The sequence below is a fragment of the Giraffa tippelskirchi genome, chromosome 14, assembly GCF_054371585.1.
Source record: "Giraffa tippelskirchi isolate mGirTip1 chromosome 14, T2T-mGirTip1v1.2.pri, whole genome shotgun sequence".
Taxonomy (NCBI): Eukaryota; Metazoa; Chordata; class Mammalia; order Artiodactyla; family Giraffidae; genus Giraffa; species Giraffa tippelskirchi.
In genome coordinates, this window is record NC_137288.1 from 70,907,395 (window position 1) to 70,932,330 (window position 24,936).

A 24,936-nucleotide genomic window follows, 5' to 3' on the forward strand; every position below is an offset into this window, starting at 1 on the left:
TACTAACTCTAGTCATCCTCTGGCTCCCTGACTCTGTCAACCATAATGTTGCATCCGATAACTACGACTGTCATTTCTTACAAAGAAATGGTCCCATTCCCATCTTCTAACTGTATGGACCTTTTGCTAGTCACATGCATATTTCCCATCACATTGAGAAAAACAAAACAGAACTGGCAATAAGAATCCTGAAGTTGGTTAGAAGCACCAGGTTTGCAAAAATAAATTGACATTTATTAAATTGTCATTTAATAAATTGACATTTGATTTCCAAACCATTTTAAAACTTTCATATTTTGGAAATAAAATGATTCTTAATTTTCAGGAAGAATTAATGGCCTGGAATTTTGTTATCAAACCAGGTGAATTTTAATAACTCATTTTAAAAATTAACACTGAAATGAAACAAGAAGGTTGTTCAGCATAGCAGACCAAAGCATCTTGAAAATGGAAGTGGATATTTGTGAGGGCAAAGTCAGTAAGAATTATCCTCAATCTAATTCTACAGAAACCGTGAGGGGTAAACTCAGATTCAGGGATCTGCCCTAGGAAGCAGGTGTACTTGTCACCTAAACAGTGTAAAGCCACACGAAGCCATATCCCTGAGGAAGCAACTTCTTTTCACTGTTCGAACAGCAGTCCATCACTCTGGGAAATAAATATTATAGATGCAAGATTTACAATAGATACATGATTCTGAGAGTGATTCTCTACCACCTTCTTACAAAAGAAGAAAGAATTCGACCTTACTTATCTACAAATGTTCAAGTTTATTTTCTAACGTTTATAACAGAAACTTCCTATTTCATTTAAACGCTGTCATCACAAGGAACTTCTTTAGCAATCAGTATTCATAAATCTTCCCATGACATGATATTCGGGTCATGGAAAGTTACAGAATTTGTGGCTCGTGACGTCACTGCCATTTCTCCCAAGGCCATTCTTGTTACGACTCTCCTTTCTGCAGTTCACCTTATTATTAATAACAAAGTTACCTGAAACAATCTACGGGTCAGGAGAGAGGAGTAAGTCCGAGAAAAATCTTAATACTGTTTTCCCCTGGATCTACAGCTTGAAGCCAGTCTTCCAAGGCTTAGACATGACTCCGACTGGTAGAGTTTTAGTCCGAGGGAACCAACACTCCCTCAAGCTAGTTTTGAGAGAAAGAGAGAAATCTGTGCGGTTACAGCGGTGTCTCGCGGAATCCCAGGGCAGGACGCTCAGCTCAGCTTCCTGGAGGATGAGGGGCAGGAACAGGGAGGAAGGCTCTCTCTTCCCTGCGCTCTTCCTGTGTCTCGTCTCCGGACCTCCTCTGCGCTGCCTCTGCAGGACAGAGCACCCCAGGCCTCCCTGCCCGTCCCGAGTCCACGTCCCCAGAAAACAGGGCCTGCGTGGCCCAGTCTGCCTCAGTTGGCCCCACCTCTATTACACATAGGTTTGGCTTGAGGGAGGGGCAGAGTCCTCCTTTACAAATAAGGCTATGGTGAGAATAGATACACTTTGGACAGCAAGGAGATCAAACCAGTCAATCCTAAGGGGAATCAACCCTGAATACTCATTGGAAGGAATGATCTGAAACTGAAGCTCCAATACTTTGGCCACCTGATGCGAAGAACTGACTCATTGGAAACGACCCTCATGCTGGGAAAGATTGAAGGCGGGAGAAGGGGACGACAGAGGATGAGATGGTTGGATGGCATCACCGACTCAATGGACATGAGTTGGGGTAAACTCCGGGAGTTGGTGATTGACAGGGAGGCCTGGTGTGCTGCAGTCCATGGGGTCCCAAAGAGACTGAGCAACTGAACTGAACTGATGTTTCGTATTTCTTTCTATATTTGAGGATACTTACGCAGCATAATTTTCTCTCCCTTCCTCTTGAGAATCTGCCACTTTCCACATAATCACAATGAAGCATGTTTGCAGGTTTCCAATCTGTTTATCCCCCCAGATATGTCAAGAATAGTGTCCTTTTGACAAGCCAGAAGGAATCTTACATCTTTTTACTAACAATCTTCCTTTTCCCACCATCCACCAAATACAGGGTTTGCAACTTCAACATCTTAAGGGAAATCACCAGTGCTGGAAAACAGTTTATGTGAAATACATATTAGGAAGATTCATTCCCCCTCAAAAAGGAAGGAAAAGATCCAAATGATTATAAGAAAAGGGTAACATTATAGTAATAGCTTACACCGGAGGTGTACTGTCTCTTCTCTCTGGGAAAGAATCAAGCTTTGAAAGAGCACTTATGTATTATGTTCATCACATTATACTTTGCACACTGTATACCTAAGATGATTTCATCCTTGGAGCAAGCCTGAAACCCTGTGGACTGGAAAAACTCTCAGGGCCTCAGAAGGAGTAAATAATTTGCTGCCCCCCTAAGAATGACACTAGTGGTAAAGAACCTGCCTGCCAATGCAGTAAACATAAGAGACACAGGTTTGGTCCCTGGGTCGGGAAGATCCCCTGGAGGAGGGCAGGGCAACCCACTCCAGTATCGTTGCCTGGGGAATCCCATGGACAGAGGAGCCTGGTGGGCTAGAGTGCGTGGGGTCGCAGAGTCGGACACAACTTAGAGACTAAACAACAACAACCCCAAGAAAAATGAGAGAAGTGGAATCTAAACTGACTCTGCCTGATCCCAAGACCATGTGCTCCTCTCACTGCTGCTGTTGTTTAGTCGCTCAGTCGTGTGCGACTCTTTGTAACCCATGGCCTGTAGCCTGCCAGGCTCCTCTGTCCATGGGATTCTCCAGGCAGGGATACTGGAGTGGGTAGCCATTCCCTTCTCCAGGGGATCTTCCTGGCCAAGGGGTCAAACTTGGGTCTCCTGCATTGCAGGTGGATTCTTTACCATCTGCTAAGTCACTTCAGTCGTGTCCGACTCTGTGCGACCCCGTAGATGGCAGCCCACCAGGCTCCGCCGTCCCTAGGATTCTCCAGGCAAGAATACTGGAGTGGGTTGCCATTTCCTTCTCCATTGCATGAAAGGGAAAAGGGAAAGTGAAGTCGCTCAGTCGTGTCCGACTCTTAGCGACCCCGTGGACTGTAGCCTACCAGGCTCCTCCATGGGATTTTCCAGGCAAGAGTACTGGAGTGGGGTGCCATTGCCTTACCATCTGAGCCCCCAGGAAAGCCCTCACTAGTGCTAGTGGTTAGTATTTATGGAGCACCAATAGGGGGCTGAGGCTCCCAGTTCCCAACACTTCACATACAGTGACTCTGCAGTAAGTGTATGAACAAGCTACCATCAGCTCCATTTCCCAGATGTAAGAGGGAAGCACAAAGAAGTTAAGTGCAAACCTATAAACAGTGGATCTAGGTCTAGGACCCAGGCAGTCCAACTACACGGCAGGTCAAGTTGTCTGCCTTCGATTCTGCAGACACTCGGGGCCTCCTTGGTGACACTCTCATTGTTGACTCAACGTGCCTCAACTGGGTCTTTGAGAACAGCCATGAGTCCATCACAAGTTCAAAGTCAAGTCAAGTTACAACTGCACAGCTCATCTTCTCACTGCATGGCTGGAGAAGGGAAATGACAGTCTTGGCAGCCAGCATTCTCAAATCCTTATCTCACCCTAAAACAGCTCTTCTCTACATCCCCTAAAGACTCAAGGCCCCGAGACATGCTGAGGGGGCGATGAGAGGGAAAGCTCTCCACCCCCACGTGTAGGTCTGTGAGTGTGTCTGGGAAGGGGAGGGCACCGCATGAAAGAATGCTAGGAGATCTCTTCTAGGAATGTTCTTGCCCTTACCCCTCCTTTCAAGCACAAGCATCTTTAGTCTCTGCGAGGAGAACTGTAATGGTCTGTGTTCCTCTAGAATCTTTTCTTCCCCCTGCTTGCTCCATTAAAAGCCTCCCAATTTCAGGCCACTGCTGCATGACTGGTTTCAATAATGTAGTATCATCTGTCCCTCATACATCGTGTCCGGGGGACTCGCCTTACAGTAAGCGTCACTTCAATTGCAGTGAGCTGGCCACAGGCCATGACCTATGGGGGCCCTTGTGGCCATTTATTGTAAACTACAGCTCGTGGGTGATGCTAATGAAGTTCTTCAAGAAGCTCTATTTGCATGACTTCAGATTTGCTTTGTCTCCTTTAAAACCGCTAACAAGAGGCAAACGTGCTCTTGATTATGAGTCTGTTCCCCCATTCTCTCCATCCCTTTCTGTTCAGAGAAACCATTTCCATTCCTCCCACTACAACATATCCCTTCATGTCCACCAACACCCAAACACCTCCCTGCTGACAAACTGCAAAAAACTAATGTGGCAACTGCCTCCAAATTTGGAGCTTTATATGCAAACTGTTTATGACATTCACAAAACTGGAAAAGAACGGCAGTAGTGCTGTGCTTCTGAGAAGACGAAGCCAATTTCAGAATCCAGTTTTTTCTAAAGGAAATGCCATGTTTGTTTCATATCAGCCTCTGCTTCAGATCAGAAAAAAAAGAAAAGCCAAACAAAGCAAAAACCGTTGGTCCGGCTGGTTCTTTCCCAGCAAAGCAAAGGGCAGATGGAAGGCGTTCAGCTGGCCATAGCACCCCATCTCATCGACCTCCAACTGCTTCGGGAACAGCTGAGCAAAGCTTAGCCCCTATTGAATGAGGACCCACAGACACACACACACACACACACACACACACACTTTCAAATGTTGAATTTAAATAATATTATTTTAAGAGTATAGGCTGGGCTGTCACACTGCCAGGTGGTCTGCCTGCTCCAGCAGTTCTGACAACAACAGGCCAGATGCGCGGTCGCCGAGGCCCGCCTCCCATCACGCTGCGCTGAGAGCAGATACACGGCCACGGCCGCGAGTGTCACCCTGCAGTCTCTCACTAAGAGGGGAGGACTTCTGCAAGCGAGCCTGCGGCATTTGTGGAGATTTAGAATTAACCTGTGGAGTGTGAACATACGTAAGAGAGAAGCTCACCTCTCCCACTGCATCATTTTGCCTTTACACGTGTCGATTACAGTCTCCAGCTACCATCATGCATGTGGAACTAACAACTGAATTGAACCCGTGGTCACACAGACACAGAGAAGGGTCTAGAAGCACTGCCAGTGTAATATACGGAAGCTGTCAGATCACTCATCGGGATTCTGATAAAAAACAAGTATGCAGGGAAAAATATAACTGATTTTTAAATGGATTTCTTTCCCCTGTATTTAGCTTTCCTATCAAAGACCATTTTTTTCTCATTGTTCCCTAGTGAGAACAACCTGAATGTTGCTTCTGCTGGTTGACACCAGATGTAACAAGAACACAAGTGCCGACTAGTCACATCCATGTCATCTCACTGGCTGCTCATGTAACAGTTCAGTTCAGTTCAGTTCAGTGGCTCAGTCGTGTCCGACTCTTTGAGACCCCATGGACTGCAGCATGCCAGGCCTCCCTGTCCATCACCAACTCCTGGAGTTTGCTCAAACTCATGCCCACTGAGTCGGTGATGCCATCCAACCATCTCATCCTCTGTCGTCCCCTTCTCCTCCTGCCTTCAATCTTCCCCAGCATCAGGATCTTTTCCAATGAGTCAGCTCTTCCCATCAGGTGGCCCAACTATTGGAGCTTCGGCTTCAGCAGCAGTCCTGCCAGTGAACACTCGGGGCTGGGCCCCTTCGGGACGGCCAGGTGATGGGGATGTACCTTCTCATCCTGTATAAGTACACCCGTGACTGTCGTCTGCAACACCCTGGGCACTGGCTATATCCCATCTATTTCTACACTGCATCGTCATTGGTCAAAAATGGCCTTGTTCTCCCATTCCCTCCCTTTCCCAACTGAAAAGGGAAAGGAACCAATAAGCCTGAGTTCAGTTTGTCCGGCAGTTATCGCAAAGTTCCTGCTCTGAGGGAGGCCCTGCCCATCAGCGTGGAATGACGCTCAGCCATCCAGGGTCCAGACAAAGGAGACCCTGCTTTTCTCCGAGGGTATTCAGCCATGTAGGGGCATATTGGCCCAGATGCCTGCCCATTCACATCTTAATGGGAAAAAGAGAGAGAAGAACCCAATTTAAATAAAAAAGGAGAATGAAAGATTATCAAGTGACACCAGACAGCAAAACGTGAACTGGTTAAGAGGGAAGAAAGGAAACTATTTTGACTGCAGGACAGTAAATCGCTGATATAATGTAGATACATATATTTCACTGCTATGCAGGTAAATTATGCTTTTACTACAGGCAGAGGCTACTATAATGATACTGAAATACGGAGCTGAAGGAGATTGGACTATGCGAGCTTCTCTCATCTGTCTTCTGCTTCCTCTCTCTTCCCTTCTCTCTCTCTCTCTCTTTCCCTTCACTAAGGTGCAGCTGCACTTTAATTCAACCAAATGAAACTGTTCAGATGAAACACCAAGATGCAGTCTAAAGTGTAATTTTTCTGAAACAAGTATGTAACTTTATTAAAAAATCCAAAGTACAAGTCAAAAGGTGAAAAAATATATATTACACTATGATGAAAAAGAAGTCATTTAAGAAAAGACTGAATAGCACTTTTTTTGAAATGGCATATGGAGGCTTTTACAACACTGAAAGAAGTGACTTTTTCTTAATATTTGTCCTTATTCTCTGCTCATGAATAGAAGGGAAATGTTTGAAGATAAGGTCACTTTAAATTCTGGGCCATGGCACATGTTCTTCTCTGGGGCCAACTATCCTCATCTTTCCCCCTTTCAACTGGATTTAATGATAATTGTCCTACTGTCCAACACTCCTGTCTACTAGGAAAACAGCTGACAAGCAGTCATGTCAGAGCTACACCCATGACAGACCAGAAATCATTTCTCCAGCATGTCACTCATTTCAAAGAATAAGTAATGAATAGGGGGAAACTAAGTTAATTTTAAAATCTGTTATTAGTTGCTTCTCTTTGGTCATAATGGAAAATAGGGGGGAAAAAAATTACAGATTCAATAACAACGGGCACTTCTTCCATTACAGAGAATGGTTAATTCAATGGACGAATCATTAGAGAATGACCCCTCTGGCCTTTTGCAACTGCAGACACAGAAACACAAAGGAAAAGTTTAAGATATCAAATACACCATAAAAGTGCTGGAAAAGTGAACTACAGTCCCCAGTGAAATTACCTCTTACGGCAATTAAGAGCCCGTTTGTTGGAGCATTAACAGCCTCAGGCAAACTCCACAAACCCATCCCTGGCTGCCGGTAATGACAGATTTCTTAGGGAGTATTATTTAATTAACAATAATTTGAGAGAGCAGCTCAGTGGAGATACTGCATTTACTTACTGGAAACGCTAAGCAATGGTAAGTGGGAAAGACGTGCAATTTGTTAGCCTTCCCATTATCTTCTGTTTCTGAAATGCCTAAGTAGCTGATAGGTATTTGCCACCAGATATTTTCAGCTGTCTGGTAGGCCAACATGTTCAAAGAACTTCAGCTCTTACCGTACAAGGCTGCTGACAGTCTTTTGCCATTTGCTTCTGTTAAGAAATCCCCCAGGGCCTCGAATATTCAAGGACGGCCTTCTTTGTCCTTGCCCCATCTAGACAAGGGCGACCGCCAGCCCGCTGCCTTGTATACACGGGGCTCCCTCCCACCCCCATCCATCATTTGCCGCTAATCACCTCACACAAGTGATGCCTTTTGTTCTCACTCCCTTCCCAAGTAGCTTTGGGTTGCATCAGCAGTTTGGTGGCTGGCTGGTCTCATCTCCCCCTAGAGAAGCACTCGACCCCGTGGCCCTGGCAGAGGGGGATGAGACACCCTAGCTGTGGGTAGCCTTCTCCCCTCAAAGGGACTGGACTGCATTCCCTACATCCAACGGCCTCCTTCAGAGCTGATGATCATTTAAAGACCAACTTCAGACTGGCAAAAGGGAGACCACTTTTAAGTTGCTCTGATATACAGTGGGGGCTGGCAGCATGATGCGAACTCCACCACCAAAGGGACCGGCTCAGAAACGTGCAGAACTAGCACACGCCGTGGAAGAAGGGAAGAAGTAAGTTATAAACTAAGTTATAAACTTTTCATGTTACTTCTGACATGTCTTCAAGAGATTTGGTTTAAAATGGGTCAGTGGCATAGAAAGACTGTCTTAGGGAATGAGTGTGTCGGTTTAGTTGCTGTGGGAGCCAAACAAAGCTCAAAGCTGGCTAAGACAGCAATTTAAAATTATTATTGGGGAGCTGTTAAGTGTAGTCGCTTGTGTCCATTAAAATTCCTGCCAACAGAAAATCTTTACTTTGACTTGATTGCTGATAAGCTTAGAAATGAACAGTAAGTGTGGAACATGGTGATTAAGCAAAACCAATTTCTGTTCATGACTTCTGAAAAGACAAATCTGAAATCACAGCCAGTTAGCTCATGCTTACGTTTGAGAGTAGGTTGGGATGGGGTGTGTATGGAGCACAAGCATCCACAGTGGATTAAGATTGATTGCAGGAGCTAAAGATTTTTCTCTTTGAGTCTTCTGAATCCAAAGTAGCTTTCACTCAAATAATATCAAAGGCATCTGATTAAACACATCTCCCAGCAGGATTTTATCGTGGGACATGCTTTATTATGTGCAGTATAATCAGACTCATATAATATGGCCTCAACCAGTGAATGTCTTGTTTTGAAACAACTTGTGGAAATGGATTTTATCCCTTTCTTTAATCCTAATTTGATGCTATTAACCAATTCCATTATTTAAATTGACTATTTAGATTGGAATCAGCTTGATTTATCAGAATGTGTTTCCCATTAATAAGGCTTTCGTGTTAGTCTCTTTCTTTAGCCTTCATTTACTTTTAGTACTTTGAAGAAAAACATTTGCAAAATCTTTTCCCTTAACATGGATGAAAGCGTGTGTACTGTTTCCTGTTAAACTATTCTTAGTCTCACAGTGTAGAACAAAAGCTTGTAGGGTTTATATGGGTTTCTTTTAAAGACTCTTTACAGACGAAAGGTGTTACAGGAGAAAGAAAAAATAAATTAAATTTTGCAAAAAGATACATAAGAGCATTTTCCATTCCTAAGAAACCCAATCCCTTTACCAACATAGAAAAAGAATATACAGGGATTTTAACTGCTAATGCAGTTTCCACTAGGACATCTTTGTGACACCCTATATGGTATTTAAATACCCGAAAGGGGGAAAGTGTCAACATACATGCACGGGAGGCATATGGTTTTTCCAGACAGAAGAGCTAACAATCCTGTCTTGCCACAAATGCTACCTGAGATCAATTGGCAGGTCATTTTTAAAAATTCCTTTCTTTACTGATATTTTACAGCAAGTCAAAATAGAAATAGCTAGAATCAAGCATCATCCTCAATTGACAGCTCTCTAGAGAAGGACCACTAATTCTTTTCCTGTGTGTGTGTACGTGTGGTCAGTCACAGTTGTGTCCAACTCTTTGCGACCCCATGGACTGTGGCCCACCAGGCTCCTCTGTCCATGGGATTCTCCAGGCAAGAATATTGGAGTGAGTTGCCATTTCCTCCTCCAGGGGATCTTCCCAACCCAGGGTTAGAATTCAAGTCTCCTACACTGGCAGGCGCTTCTTGACCACTGTGCCACCAGAGTGCTTTTAAGTTCAATATTTCTCTTTGTCAAAAATGAGTTAAATGCTCTTAATATGATGTAAAGTCAGCATTTGAAAATATCACCAACGTAAATGATTTGTAAAAGACTTTCTGGCCCTTCGATTCCATCCCCAGCTTTCAGCAGACCCAAACTTCAGTCCATGGGAAACTTCTTGCCTGCAGTCTTGGGCCCCATCTTCTCCCCACTGCCCCCCAAAAAAGGCAGGTTCCATAATCTCCAGAAATGCTGTCCCAGTTTATAAACTTCACTGCCAGGAGACCCATTTTTGTTTAAATCTCTTTGGCTACTAAGGCCATGTTCTCTGCTCCAGATTCCTAGGACACGTCCATCTTCAGTAACGATGAATTTTTAAAATTTGGATGTCATTATTGAGCTGAACCATGGCTTTCCTCCTCCAGCCTTAGAGATTTCTTTCCTCAGACACTGCAGGTTTCATCTTTGAGGCCTTGATGACGCCTCTGTATCTGCTCCAAGTACCCACCTCACTCCTCATTCCTCTCAGAAACTGGCAAAGCTCTGGTGAGGATCGCAGTCCCAGCTGGAGGCTCCTTGGGATCCTACCCTTAATCCTACTTTGAACATCGCCCTCCAGGTGCCAAGATGCTTTCTGAATGAGAATGTTACACTGCTGAATTGTTGTCTACTTTTTATTTAATTGAGTTCTATTACACGTTTTATTTTATTTCTGTTTGATGCCAACACTGTGCTAATTCTGAAGATACAGAGATGACAGTCACTAACCTCAGAGAATTCGCTGGGCTGGGGGCAGGCAGACCATGGGGCTGTGCTGGTGGAATGGACAGAGTGGCATGAGGGGATAGAAGGCAGGCCTAATGATTAATAAATGTTCCCCGGGAGGGAGGCTGCTAAGCAAAGAAGGGCCTGGGAAAGGCAGTCATGTCTGAGCAAAAGCGTGAGGGTGTTGAAATGTAGAGTCTGTAGTTTATTTTGATGGACAAGAAAGCGAGGGGAGCAGGCGCAGGAGATGAGTCTAGAATGGTAGGTAGGCGACCGGTCATGTAGGTCCTTTAAGTGCCTTGTCAAGGAGTTCAGATTGTATCAGTTAAGAAATGAGAAGCTATTAGAGGCCTTTTAGCAGGTGAGTGCCCTGATAAGATCCCCTTGGCTGATTAGAGACTAGACTAGAACAGGGACACCAGCTATGAGGCTGCTGCAGTGGTGAAGATATGAAATACAGAGTATGAGAACTGTCACAAGGACAGCAGGACTGGAGAGGAAGGATGGAATTTGAGAAGGGCTTAGAGAGCAGAAACGGCAGAATCTGACAGTCTAAGGAGCCAGATACGGGGGGGATGGAAGGAATCTGACTTCTGGATTTTACCTGGATAGCTAGAAGTGCCCATGATGCTCCAGGTTAGAAAAAAAAAGAAAAATAGAGCAAGAGACCCAACAAAGAAAAGAGTCAGGAGTCAAACTGGGAGGCAGTGATATACACCATGACTCATCAATCTTACGTTTGTTAACACGTTCTCCTTTTGAGTTGTTACTAAATTTTATCATGTTCATCACCGCTCTGTTTATATTCTAATACCTCTCCAAAGAGCCATGTGTTGAGAGCTAAGCCGCAAGCTTTATCACCATCATTTTCACTGGTTTCCGCTTTGGTAAAATCTCAGTGCTTAGTAGGAGAAGGCAATGGCACCCCACTCCAGTACTCTTGCCTGGAAACTCCCATGGATGGAGGAGCCTGGTAGGCTGCTAAGAGTCAGACACAACTGAGCGACTTCACTTTCACTTTTCACTTTCATGCATTGGAGAAGGAAATGGCAACCCACTCCAGTGTTCCTGCCTGGAGAATCCCAGGGATGGCGGAGCCTGGTGGGCTGCCGTCTGTGGGGTCGCACAGAGTTGGACACGACTGAAGTGACTTAGCAGCAGCAGCAGCAGTGCTTAGTGACCATGACTTGAGATATCCTTAAAGTTATGAATGAGTATTAAACACTTGATGCAGAACTTGCTCCTATATGATAGTACTTGTCATTGCACTAAATTCAAAATGATCCACTGATGACAACTCTCCAGTCAGTACTGAACAGTCAGAACCAAACCTTCTCATCGGTCACGCCTGAGGAAGGCATAATCAACGTTCCATGCGTTCAGCTCACACAGAGCTCCCTCCTTGACAGGCACCCGTCTCCGCACAGCCTATTCCACTCCTAAATGCAGACTAGGTCATTTGGACAGGGTCTGTTCTATGTAAGTTTTTGAAACCAAAGAAGAACTATCACCCCACCCCTACCGCATCAATCCCTTTTAAATACGAAAACTTACCTCTGCTGTTTGAGATTACCAACGTTGAACTCACTGGCCCTGAACGGCTTGATCGACAATCCAGGTGTGGCAGACTGCATTTCCTAACAATGGCCGGAATAATATCCGCCGTCACACAGGCTCATCTGGAGCTTTGCAGCTCCCCTGTTATGAGGTGGCATCGAATCCCCTTCCCCTGTGTGTGTGGACCTGCTAGTGGCTTGTAACCAACAGAAGTGACGCTGAGAGTATTCTGAGGCTGGATCATAAAAGGCCATTCGGCTTCTGCTTTGAGACCAGGAGCAGCAGCATCCTTACGGGAGCCCTGACCGTGCGCTCACGCCGCGGCCGCCACGCTGTGAGGAAGCCCTCACGCCGTGGCCGCCACGCTGTGAGGAAGCCTGCGTGACGCCACTGCCATTCCATAAGGAAGCCCTCACACCGCTGCCACGCTGTGAGGAAGCCCTCACGCCGCGGCCGCCACGCTGTGAGGAAGCCCTCACGCCGCGGCCGCCACGCTGTGAGGAAGCCCTCACGCCGCCGCCGCCACGCTGTGAGGAAGCCTGCGTGACGCCACCGCCACGCTGTGAGGAAGCCCTCACGCCGCGGCCTCCACGCTGTGAGGAAGCCCTCAGCCGCCACTGCTACGCTGTGAGGAAGCCCTCACGCCGCCGCCACGCTGTGAGGAAGCCTGCGTGACACCACCACCACACTATGAGGAAGCCCTCACGCCGCCGCCTCTATGCTGTGAGGAAGCCCTCACGCCGCCGCCACGCTGTGAGGAAGCCTGCGTGACGCCACCGCCATACCATGAGGAAGCCCTCACGCCGCCGCCACGCTGTGAGGAAGCCCTCACACCGCGGCCGCCACGCTGTGAGGAAGCCTGCGTGACGCCACCGCCACACTGTGAGGAAGCCCTCACGCCGCCGCCTCTATGCTGTGAGGAAGCCTGCGTGACGCCACCGCCATACCATGAGGAAGCCCTCAGCCGCCGCCGCCGCCACGCTGTGAGGAAGCCTGCGTGACGCCACCGCCATGCTGTGAGGAAGCCCTCACGCCGCGGCCGCCACGCTGTGAGGAAGCCTGCGTGACGCCACCGCCATACCATGAGGAAGCCCTCACGCCGCCGCCACGCTGTGAGGAAGCCCTCACGCCGCCGCCTCCACGCTGTGAAGAAGCCCTCAGCCACCGCCGCTACGCTGTGAGGAAGCCCTCACACCGCCGCCGCCACGCTGTGAGGAAGCCTGCCTGACGCCGCCGCCACGCTGTGAGGAAGCCTGCGTGACGCCACCGCCACACTGTGAGGAAGCCCTCAGCCGCCGCCGCCACGCTGTGAGGAAGCCTGCGTGACGCCACCGCCATACCATGAGGAAGCCCTCACGCCGCCACCACGCTTTGAGGAAGCCCTCACGCCGCCGCCACGCTGTGAGGAAGCCTGCGTTAGTCCAGGTGGGAACGGCACACGAAGTGCCGTGTGAAACCACGCAGCACCAGAAGCCCCTGCCGGCCCAGTCCAGCCCCATGTGACTGCAGAGGCCTGAGAAACCCCGCCCAGAACCACCCGGCCAACACACACCCAAATTCCTGACCATGGAAACCACAAGAACTAATGAAATGCTGTTTGAAGCCACTACATTTTGAGGTGATTTGTTTCATAGCAATAGCTAGCCAGAAATCAGGAATTAGTGCCAAAATAACCCAGTACAAGGTCTAATGATGGAAGACCTGAGGATCCCATCCCCTTTTCCTCATTCCGTGAGACGTTTGTGCCTCTCGATCCAGGTCTGAGCCTCGCTGGTGCCCTTGATGCCAAAACTACACCAGATTCTGATGAGGCTGGAAGGACTGAGAAGACCCTAGATTCAGAACAGTCCTCACTCCTGAGAGTCATCAGGTCACTTCCTGATGATCCCGCTTTGCTTGGAAGACCTAGTTTCAGACCAGTTTGCTTTGTGCCATTTGGGAATGTCTTTTTTTATACATCACCCATTAACATAGTAGAACTCCTCAAAAAAAGAATACAAACTTAGGTATAAACTCAACAATTCTAACAGAGGGCTAATGGGACTAGACTTTTGGGGAGCAGAGGGACTCTGTTTAGAGTCCAAATAAGGACCACCTCACATTCTTGCTTGAAAGGGGGTGCCAGTTACTGAGCTAGAGAACAATCAGGGCCTAAAGATAGCCCAGAAAAATGAGAACAGTTAGCCAATCTCTGCCCCACAATTGTATCGCTATGATATAATTAGAAGCAGGTGGCTGCTGCAGCCTACAGATCAAATAACCACTCTTATCATGTGCGTATGGCTGAGCATGGTCTGTTGCGGCGATCCAAGATACAACTGGTATCAAAGTGGAGAAGAGGATATTGAATCTTAGGCTTAAAGACAATGCTTTCTACAACTACCTTCTCACAAGGTGATTGAGATCTATGGATAATGGACAACATCAGCCTAGGATCAGCCAATTCTAATATAACGACTTACTGTATCCGTTTGAGATGCTTCTAGAGTACAGTTCTTGCTTTCTGATAAAACTGTGAAGTGGCCAAATTTTGTTTCTCCCATTGAAGGTTGTATGGCAACATGTCTTAAGAAGTTGATAACAAATGGTGTTTTTCAGGACAGCTTTTAAACCAATTCTTGATCTTCTTTCAAAGGCAGGGTTACATAGCATCCCTTTGCATGGGTATATCATAATTTTTAAAATCATCTACTGTTGGAAATCTATTTTAGGCCATGTAATGTTTCAAATCCCAGTTGCCTTGTAAGGTTTCCAAGCATCTCAAAAAAATATTCTTTAGATTACAACAACTGATGCCTAAGTCTAGAGCGCTTCTGACAGGCAAAGGTTTGTTACGTTCGGTTTCCTGTTTCCTTGATTTTTGTTGCCTTTATACTATTTACACACCACTTAATACTTTGCTGCTAAGAATAGATGGAGAAGGGAATGGCAACCCACTCCAGTGTTCTTGCCTGGGAAATCCCATGGACAGAGGAGCCTGGAGGGCCTCCATCTATGGGGCTGCAAAGAATTGAACACAACTGAGCGACTAACATATTCACTCAAGAATAGATACTAAAATCAGTATGGAAAAATGTTAATTAACTCAAAATAAAAGTTTGAAGGCCTAGAATAACAATATCAAGCTGTTAAGTACTTTTCATAGCTTAAAAATACACTACCCACTAGCCACCAGTTAACATTTATTAAGCACCTAGCATTTACCAAATGCTACACTAGGTGCCAAGGATACATCGGTAAAAGATACCATCTGTATCTTCAAGGAGCTTACAGAACGGGGAGAAGAGAGGCAAGTAAACCGTTACAACACTGAAGGACAAAAAGCCAAGATAGGAAATGCACAAGGTGCTTTGAGAAAAAGACAAAAAGGGAAACACATGGGAAGTAAAGTAAATAAAAACAATTTAATCTGTAGTATTAGGCATGATAATCTAGGTGTGGTGATCCTTTAAAGACAGTTATTATCCTCATGTCTAAGACTCAGAAAGGCTAAGGAGACACCCAGCATGTCACACCGTGAAAAGCAGAGCTGGAAAAAGTCTCACCAAGGGGTGCTAAGTCCCACTGCGCATCACTCCTTCAAAGAGAGGCATTGTTTGGAAAGTATGTAGTAGGAGACAAGTTTCTCTTTTCCTTTAACAGAATAAATCATAAATATCAATGAGATTTTTGCTCTGTTTTGTTTTCCAGGGGGGTTTCTTTTCCTTGAGCAGATTATCCAGTTGTCTTCTTTGTGTTCATTCCTTACACATTAGAACTACAGAAGATAAAACAGCCACAATCCCAACGTGAGAGTCAGGATTGTGTAAAAAGAACAATATGTGAGGACTGACGGGTCAAAACTGTCCCCAGCTAAGACCAAGTTCAAGGCAGCCACAGAGAGTCACCGAACAGCAGGCCCAGCCCCAGGTCTCCAGCCTGGACTCCGTGGCGCGTCCGGAGATGCTGAGGATTGCTCCAAGGGGGAGGAGGGAGTGCACATTCTTTATGCCCAAAGCTGCTTTGAAGTTTTGGACTAAAAAGAGAAGGAAGGTTCTTGCCTCTTTAAATAATCAGGCATCGAAGAATGAATTTTTTATCCTAAAGTCTAAAATCAAATTTAATACCTCGCCTCTAACTAGCACCTCCTCTCAACTTCCTGCCCTAACCCAAGCACACACCTTCCTTCATACCCTTTGAGAGTGGGGTCCGCTTGCAAGGGTTGGAGACCCTGTCTCCTCAGTGCTGAAGAGGTCTCACCCGCTGCTCTGCCCTGCCGCCTGGTCGAGGGCTCCTCACCAGCTTTCCCTGGACTCTCACTGGCCCCAACCCCTCCCCATCCCCCTCCAGAAATACTGACACACGGACATTGAACAACTATACGTTTGCATGCTTACAAGCCTTTACTTGCTCACTACGGACAATTAAATGTGTCCCAAACACTCCAGTCGAGCAATATTCAAAGCTCCCAAGCTACTGGGTTTTGCCTACATGTCCTGTCTTATCTCTCATTACCCTCCTGAAGAGACCTCATTCTCCAAGCAAATTAAATTATTCTTCTCCCCCAGACAGGTCCTTTGCATCCTGCACCCATATCTCTGCACTTGCATTTTCTTCCACTTCGATGCCTTCCTTCCTTTCTGTCCTGCAAGGTCTGATTCAGATGCTACCTTAAACATTTCCTCCCTGCTAGAAATCATTTCTCCCTCTTCTGAGTTGGTGTGCAGTGATGTGTCCTCAGTGGCTAAGTTGTATCCGACTCTTTGCGACCCCATGGACTATAGCCCGCCAGGCTCTTCCGTCCATGGGATTTCCCAGGCAAGAATACTGGAGTGGGTTGCCATTTATTCCTCCAGGGGATCTTCCCCATCCAGGGATCGAACTGCATCTCCTGAATTGGCAGATAGATTCTTTACCACTGCACCACCTGGGAAGCCCCTCCAACCGGGTGTAGCATTTTGTTTCTACCCATCTTGGGGCCCTTATCACAGAGACTGTGCTACAGTCAGTACTGTGCTGCTGAAGAAGTTCACCCCATGACTCGTTATGTGGCGTCTGGCAATGGCTGTGGTGGAAATATTCACACCATGGTTGATTTAAAAGAGTTGGGAAGAGACGTGCAAGTCGGCTTCCATTATCGTTGGGAGGAGCCAACCGGAACACACCACTGTTCATCTGTTTCTTTGCAGAATGGGAAAAGAATACCTTTCCATGGAATTATTGCAAAGATTAAATAATGAAGAGAATGCACATTACTCAACACAACTCGACGTGGAGTAAATAATCCATGCTCATCCATCTGCTGAGACTGCTCCCTAACTCCTACGCTGCTCGGACACTATTGTCACCACTGCTAGGAACGGTGTCAGGCCTGCACCTACTCCTGCTACTCTTTCCACTGCGCAGAGTGATGGCAGCATCTGCCCCACTAAGGGCTTCCCAAGTGGTGCTAGTGGTAAAGAACCCACCTGCCAACAGGCAGGAGACAAAAAGAGATGCAGGTTCGATCCCTGGGTGGGGAAGATGCCCTGGAGGAGGAAGTGGCAACCCACTCCAGTATTCTTGCCTGGAGAATCCCATGGACAGAGGAGCCCAAGGGGCTATGGTCTATGAGGTCTCAAAGAATCGGACACGACTGAAGCGACTTAGCACACACACACACACACACACGTCGCTGCTCCACTCAACTGCAAATGCCTTGAAGTAGGGAAGCGTCTACTATTTTTCAAGTGCAAGGCTTTTCCACACATCAAGCTATGAGCTTCATACATACTTTCTCCCTTAATTCTGACAGTCACCCCATGAGAGTCTATAATTATCTCCAGTTTCTAGACGGCCAACTGAAACTGAAAAAGTTGAAGTCACTTGCTCAAGAATGCACGGGCTTCCCTGGCAGCTCAGCTGGCAAAGAATCTGCCTGCAATGCAGACCCTGGTTCGATTCCTGGGTCAGAAAGATCCCCTGAAGAAGGGATAGGCTACCCGCCCCAGTATTCATGGGCTTCCCTGGTGGCCCAGACAGTAAAGAATCCACCTGCAATGTGGGAGACCTGGGTTCAATCCCTGGGTTGGGAAGATCCCCTGGAGGGCATCCCAAGTGCCCGGCCCTGGACGTGTGGAGTCTCAACCACTGGATGGCCAGAGAAGTCCCTACAAACCATTCTTTGACTAAACCCATTTGATGCTCAAGTATTTATCAAATTAACAAACTGTCTTAATTTTAGACAGCAGACTTACTTTTTCCCCCAAACTCTTCCTCCTATGGATTAATCTTTATGGTTCAGGGAAGACTTTTCAGAATTATCCTACCGCCTAAACTTCTGTACAAAGTCAAAGCTATAAAAAAAAAAACAAAAAAAAAACCTGAGTTGTGATTATCTGTAACTTCTTATTAAAGAAGAACTTTAGCCAAAGAATTACATTTGAAACACATGCTTTCTTTGAATGAACAGGCACAAATGCAATTATAAATGGCACATAAGACTAGAAATAAGTGAGCATGTGAGACGACCTTGAAAAAATCAAAACTGATCATTCTTGTCTCACTGCAGTCAAAGAAAGTGCCCATGGACTGAACTGTAGTTTCATTAGCTTGATTAAAAGTGAAAACCGGAGGAAGGGTAAAGTAGGTCAAAAACTTCCTGACTCCTTTAGGATTAAAACATTTACTAGATGCCAAGCATGTGTGAAAGGATCAGTAAGAATCTATGTGCCATTCTTGGAAGATGTGGAAAGAAAGTCAGGACACCTGCAACTGGAAATGTTGATTACAAGAGAATGAAAAACAAAGAACTGGGCATGAACTCCAGCAAAAGGATTTTGAAAGTGAAAATGCCTTTATTCATGACCCAAGCTAGGAAATTTATAGCTGGAGGGGCAACCTATACACGGGATATACAAAACAGGTTTTATTGTGGGACTGATAAGGTTTTTCAAAGCCAGCTCTTAATTACATAATTCCAGCTTTCTACCATTTTTTCCTTCTGTTCCCTCACCCACATGGGGAGACACAAATGCACACACTCACACTCATGCTCACACACCCCTCATCTTACATAAAACCATATATTGTTCCTAAAACCTTCAACTAAGCCACCCTCTACCTCCCCCTCTGCCACACAACCTCACAGTTCCATTTTTGAACATCTTAAAACAGCACTCCCTCGTCCAAAACTAATCTGGTTGTGGGAAGGAGAGGAGAGCAAAGAGAGCAAGTGGTGAGAAAGGGGAGATTTCTGGGCTGATCATGGCGTGAGTGACTATTGCAAGAGCTCGGCCTTTAGGCTCAAGGTTTCCATAGGTTTTGAGGGACTTGGAAGAGCAGGAATTCATAGGAAAATAAATAAGCAAGAGTGATGACTACCTTTTCTAAGAACTCTCCGTGGAAATTAAGAATTCCATTTGATTTTATAAAAAGGTAAAAGCATAATTCTTCAATTCTAGACACACCATCAATTAATAGCTTCTTTGAAAGATGGGAGAGGAAATAGGACCACACTAACTCTACATACTGATTTTAAGATATATCCCATTTCAAACATGTTAACTTATGAGTTGGGGGCAGTGTCATTCATTGGGCAGGTAAGGTGTGGAGTAGGGGACTGGAAGCACAGCCCAAATCCAGAAAACCTCATACCTGGACCACCTCTTGTGGTTCTGTTGTTCTGCTGAGACTCGGTCACCTCCACAGACGGGTAGCTTTAGGGAGGCTGGTGAGTCGATGGTCACAGAAGAGGATCGGAGCTTCTACTCACTTAATGACTGCCAGTTGAAAAGTAAAATGGAACATCTGTAGGAAAAGCAAAAACTTCAGGTCAGGGAACTATGTCATCTTCAACTACAAACCTATACTATACACCATTTCCATTTCATTTCGTCAGTAGCACAGACATGCACACACAGATCCAGGGATGTTGAAAGCTTGTTTACAGAAGTGCTGAAAATATTTTCTTTATGGGCTTCCCCAGTGGGAGCCTTATTGTTTGTGAACTGTACATATTCAAAGACACCATCTTCATATGGTGTCACTCCAGTTTACACCCAGGACCACCTGTCCTCCACACTGAGGGGTTTGACTCCTCAGTGAAACGTTCGCGTTTTTCAGGAGAGACTTGACTGGGAGGTGAGATGACGCTGTGCGGGGAGATGTGTCTGGTTTCACGCTGACGCTCCTTGTGGTGGGCCGTCAAATTTCACTCTAATATCCGGGATCCTCGCAAGGTTCTGCCTTTCTTTTTAAGTACATTATTGAGGCTCTTACTCTAAGTAAAAATGATGGCTTAGGAAGTTTAGCTGTCGGAAACCACAGCAACACAGCCTCCATTTACCGCTATAAAGCATGAGGTCAGAACACAAAATTAAAACAAACCCCACCCCCATCCTTAGAAGAAGTCAGGAACAGAGGTGAGTGACTGACTTTTCTGCTTCTGTAGAGACGTCATTTGAGCTTCACTGAGTAGTATTTCCATTAACCATGAAAAGCTCGGGAAAACTGGACTAATGAAGAGAGAAATCAGCGGGAGACCATAAAAGCCCAGTTCATTTCAAGGAGAAAGCAGTAACCATTCCTTTCCCCTACATTTTAAATATCACAACAAATTTAAGTAACGAAATAAACAATCCGCTGAGAGCACACTTTTATGTACAACTTTAATTTCTTCCTACTGGGTTCATTACCAAGCTGTTTACTTTCTTCAGGCAGGATGGGAGGGGAAAAAAAAAAACTTTTAAAAGACTCATTTAACACAGAAGTCAATTTCCACTAATGTTGTCTTCATGTAGCATACATGGTCTTTCAAAACAGACCTATATATGCATATAGTAGTCTCTTCCTTTATAAGAACAACAGCAATTAGCCTACCATCAGATACATCATTGCTATTCTTATCCTGGAGGATACAAACATGAATATGAGGACCATCTTATTTATAATAATTGCAGACTGGATAGTATTTCTGACAGAACCGATTTTCCCCTCACTTGTATAAACAACTCTAATTGTGAAAAGAATAACTCTTCTTTAACTATTGGATAACCCAGATTTTGCTTTCTGCAGAGTTAAGCAGGGAGTATTTTTCATGCATTCTGTCCTAAGAAAGCAAGAAGAAAGTACTTGCCAATCAGCTGCCATCGAGTTATTAACACAAAAAGAGTTGCCAGGCACTGCGGGCTTTGGAATTTCAGGTGTATCACAGGGGACGTGAGAGGGGCACGTGGACCACCAGCCCTTTCACAGGGTCACCAAGGGCTCCACGGGCCCCAAACATCCAGAAGCCACTGCTGTGTGTTTCTCGTGAAAGGGAAGAACGTGAGGGCTTTGCGCTGGTGTGTAGGAGGCCAAAGTGGGCAGGAAAGAGAGATGAAAGCAGAAGCAACTGAACAGCCTACAAAATATTCATCACAAAGATTCCACAGAACGCCTTCTTTTTTTCCTGAGCTCTTCAGATCACGCTTATAGGTAAAGATAGGAGATTTTAATTGGCAAGAATGCATATCAAGTTTGTTAGAGATGGGAGAATAGAAGGGACGGTCTTAAAATTCCTTAAAATCTACTTGAAACTGCCTAAAATTCCTCTCGAAATTTCCTCAGAACTCATTCCATTCAGAAAATTCAGCAGTGGGAGCAGGAGAGGGGACGCTGGCACGGCCCACCCCCTCACCCAATGCACACACACCTGCTCACTTAGACTCCAAAAGCAACATGATTAAAGTAGCCAGAGAAAGTCATCAGAATCATTGAAAGTAATGCTTAGACAAAATGTACACACATGAGACACAGACATTAAAGGAAATGCATTAAATAGAATATATGTTTTGAACTCTATCTTTGATAAGTGTGACCCCAAAAGAAAATTTTCTCTACAAAGTTTTCAAATAGATAGTTCTTCAATGTTTCCTCGTACCAAAAAGAAAAAAAAAAAGTTTGGCTATTACAGAATTGGTCTGGGCCAGAATTTACTCCCCAATACTTATCACAGACACAGAGATCTGTAAAATAATATATATAATATATAATAATAGTTATATATAGTAATATATATATATATGTAGAGCCCTTTCAGATACATATATTTTGGTCCAAAAAGTGCCCAAGAGATATGTTTCAGGCTCAGCTTCATCATTTCCACACGTGACTTAGTAATTTTTCCCTGTATAGCTGTTCAAATGTCAGTTGACAGCTTAGTCATTTACAGAACATGTTCACCTATATTATCCCAACAAATCCTCATGGGCATCCTGTGAAGTAGGTGGGAGAACTATTAATATCATTTACTGCTTAATAGAGGAATAAAAATTCATAGATGTCAATAAGTCAGAGGTAATGAAAGCAGAACCACAGGTCAAACTGTCTGACCCTTAGTCTAGCGAACATATGCAAAATTACAGATAGGTCTGTGTTTCACAAGGTATGGAATATTCCCACTGTGGCCACCGATCCCAGGATTCATTCTAGCAATAGCCTTTTTTTTTTTTTTTTTTTTGGTAATGCCCTTTAGTCCATCTTCTAGCTCCCTAAAACAGCATAGCTAATTCTCACCAATTTTGTCCATTAATTCATCTCTGGGGTTAAGGTTCCTTCTTCCAGAAGGTCTCCCCTTAGACAAGGATCAGTGAGCTGGGTTTCCATGGATCAGTCTAAAGAGAAAAGGAACAGCTAATACGTGGTGACCTCCTTTCTAGCACACCATTGTTCTCAGTATTAACAAACACGGCATCAAAAGAAGACACAGCTAGCTTGCTTTCACTTGACAATCAATCTGCCTCTAGAGCTAGAACTGATAAGAGGCACAGCCTTCCATTCTGTGATAGAAATTCTATAGTCTCCCCCACCTTATTCCCCTTTATCAGCTCTCATTGAAATGATTTCTTCTACAGCAGTGAAATGGCATATTGCATGGAATGATTATAGGATATCTTTTTAATTCTCTTGTTCATTTCAATAGTGAGTATTTGAGAGGAAGCTAACACGAGTTCTGATGGTGACAGGTGGAAGGTGGTAACTGAGTTAGCATCAGTGCATGCATTTTAAACCACTTGTACAAACGGAGCATTACCTAGTTGCATGGGTCTGAAATGGCCAAATAAACACATTTGTTCTAAGAAGATGACAGCAGTTCTCCACATTAACAGTGAAAATATTAAGCCCACAGAAGACATTCTAACTGTTCTGACAGAATGGCTTGAGTGCTAGGCCAGCTCATTAAATCCAGCCCAAGTAAAGGACGAAAAGGTTGATGAGGTCATAGCTAAGGAGTGAGGTCACCAGCCAATCTGACCTCATAGCAACAAAAGAAGTTTGACTGATGAAAACGTGTCCCCAGGGTAGCAGTCGACATCCCTTTGCCTAAATGAGCCTTTCAGCTCAGGGGAAAAATAATGTTGGCTAGAACTTTCTCATGTACCCAGGGAAGCATGTGACTAATAGCACGTTAAAGTCTACTGTGAATGATATAATGATTAACTGACCTTTTGGATCCTAGCAAGGTCACATTAGCAGCCCCTATCAGTGCTTCAGAGCTGAAGCAGTGGAGTGTGAAACTCCAAATTCCACCATGAGCTCAGAGAACGATTAAAGTCAGAAGTGATCCCTGCGGCTGCTGCTGCTAAGTCGCTTCAGTCGTGTCCGACTCTGTGCGACCCCACAGACGGCAGCCCACCAGGCTCCGCCATCCCTGGGATTCTCCAGGCAAGAATACTGGAGTGGGTTGCCATTTCCTTCTCCAGTGCACGAACAGGAAAAGTGAAAGTGAACTTTCTCAGTCACGTTTGACTCTTAGCGACCCCATGGGCTGTAGCCTACCAGGCTCCTCCGTCCATGGGATTTTCCAGGCAAGAGGACTGGAGTGGGGTGCCATTGCCTTCTCCGAAGTGATCCATGGCTGCTTACAAATGAAGTCTGACTCCTAATATTATCAATAACTGGAGTAGGCAAAATATAATTATCGGTGGCAAAAAAAGATAGATTTTGCTTTTGGTTTTCTAAGGGACCAAGAAAAGCAGTTGGGCTAATGAAAATATTAGCTATTAGTTGTTAATTTTGGAAATGAATGCTTTTTTTAAGAATGTAGGAGGTTGTCTTATCATAAATATTTCAAAGAGCCAATCAATAATACAGCATACCCCTCTAGTTACCAATGTGAAGAAATTTATTCATTAGTTTTATTTCTGCTGAAATCCATTTTTGAAGGTTTGGGATTGATTATATCAAGATAAGTTGTCTTCTTTTTATCAAAATATTATTTACTACTTAAATACTTCTAAAGCAGTAACATGTTATGACTCCTTCATTTGTTGAGTAGAAAAACCGAATATTTACTGACATTTCTTGAAAACTTGCTATAAGCCCACAGGAAAGAATCTGACATCATCACACTGTGTTTTCCTTCACTTGACAGGAAGGCGACTTCAAGCAGACTGACTTGAATCAGGACCTCACTGGGGAAGCATAAGTGTTCGATAAACTGCATTATTTTTTTACCTGGAAAATACTGAAGTGCAGTGGCTTTGTCATCCTGGACTTTACTTTCTGAAAACCTGGCCATCCCATGTGGACTTCTGGTAGAATGAGCAATGCAAAGAGCTGGCTTGGACTTGGCATGTCCTTGTACTTCTGGGGATTGATGGACCTTACAACCACTGTTCTCTCGGACACACCAACACCGCCAGGCAAACTAGAAGCGTTCCTGTCAGACAAGCCACAGTCACACGCGCGGACAAAGAGGAGCTGGGTTTGGAACCAGTTTTTTGTTCTGGAAGAATACACTGGAACGGACCCTTTGTATGTCGGGAAGGTAAGGACTGCCAAAGAGAACGATAAATTATCCGAGTACTGGATGTTGAAATTGAATAGTAATATGAACTATGAAAGCTCACATAGTCTGAGGCCTGAGAACAATTTTAAACTAGAGGTATGTTAATTGACAGCTAGTTGAGATCTAGTTTTTGCTTTGTCAGATACCGGTTAGAAAGGAAAGACTTCTCTCTTTGTTCTTGCCTCTGTTCTGAGTGGGAAAGGCTAGGAATTGGGTTTTTGGAGGAGAAGCCTTGGGTCCTGCAAGAACTGTTCAAGTCCTCACACAGGCGGCAGCAACCT

At 45.1% G+C, this 24,936-nt stretch overlaps 1 protein-coding gene and 1 long non-coding RNA gene across 3 annotated transcripts in view; one reads left to right on the top strand and one right to left on the bottom strand.

Annotated features, from left to right (window-relative positions):
- The window catches only part of LOC145534780 (uncharacterized), a 473,223-nt gene extending 461,175 nt beyond the window's left edge, over positions 1 to 12,048 (bottom strand). The window contains exon 1 of one of the 2 annotated variants that reach the window (XR_014074986.1): positions 11,863 to 12,039. This is a non-coding gene — a long non-coding RNA (uncharacterized LOC145534780). Of the gene's footprint in view, positions 1 to 11,862 lie in introns of both variants that reach the window. The other variant, XR_014074987.1, reaches the window with a different exon arrangement.
- A 1,133-nt stretch (positions 12,049 to 13,181) lies between these two features.
- Positions 13,182 to 24,936, top strand: part of CDH20 (cadherin 20) — a 65,469-nt gene continuing 53,714 nt past the window's right edge. Inside the window, exons 1-2 of the mRNA XM_081563032.1 lie at positions 13,182 to 13,483; positions 24,239 to 24,634. Coding sequence (XP_081419158.1) covers positions 24,389 to 24,634 — 246 coding nt within the window. The 5' untranslated portion in view covers positions 13,182 to 13,483; positions 24,239 to 24,388. The remainder of the gene's footprint in view (positions 13,484 to 24,238; positions 24,635 to 24,936) is intronic.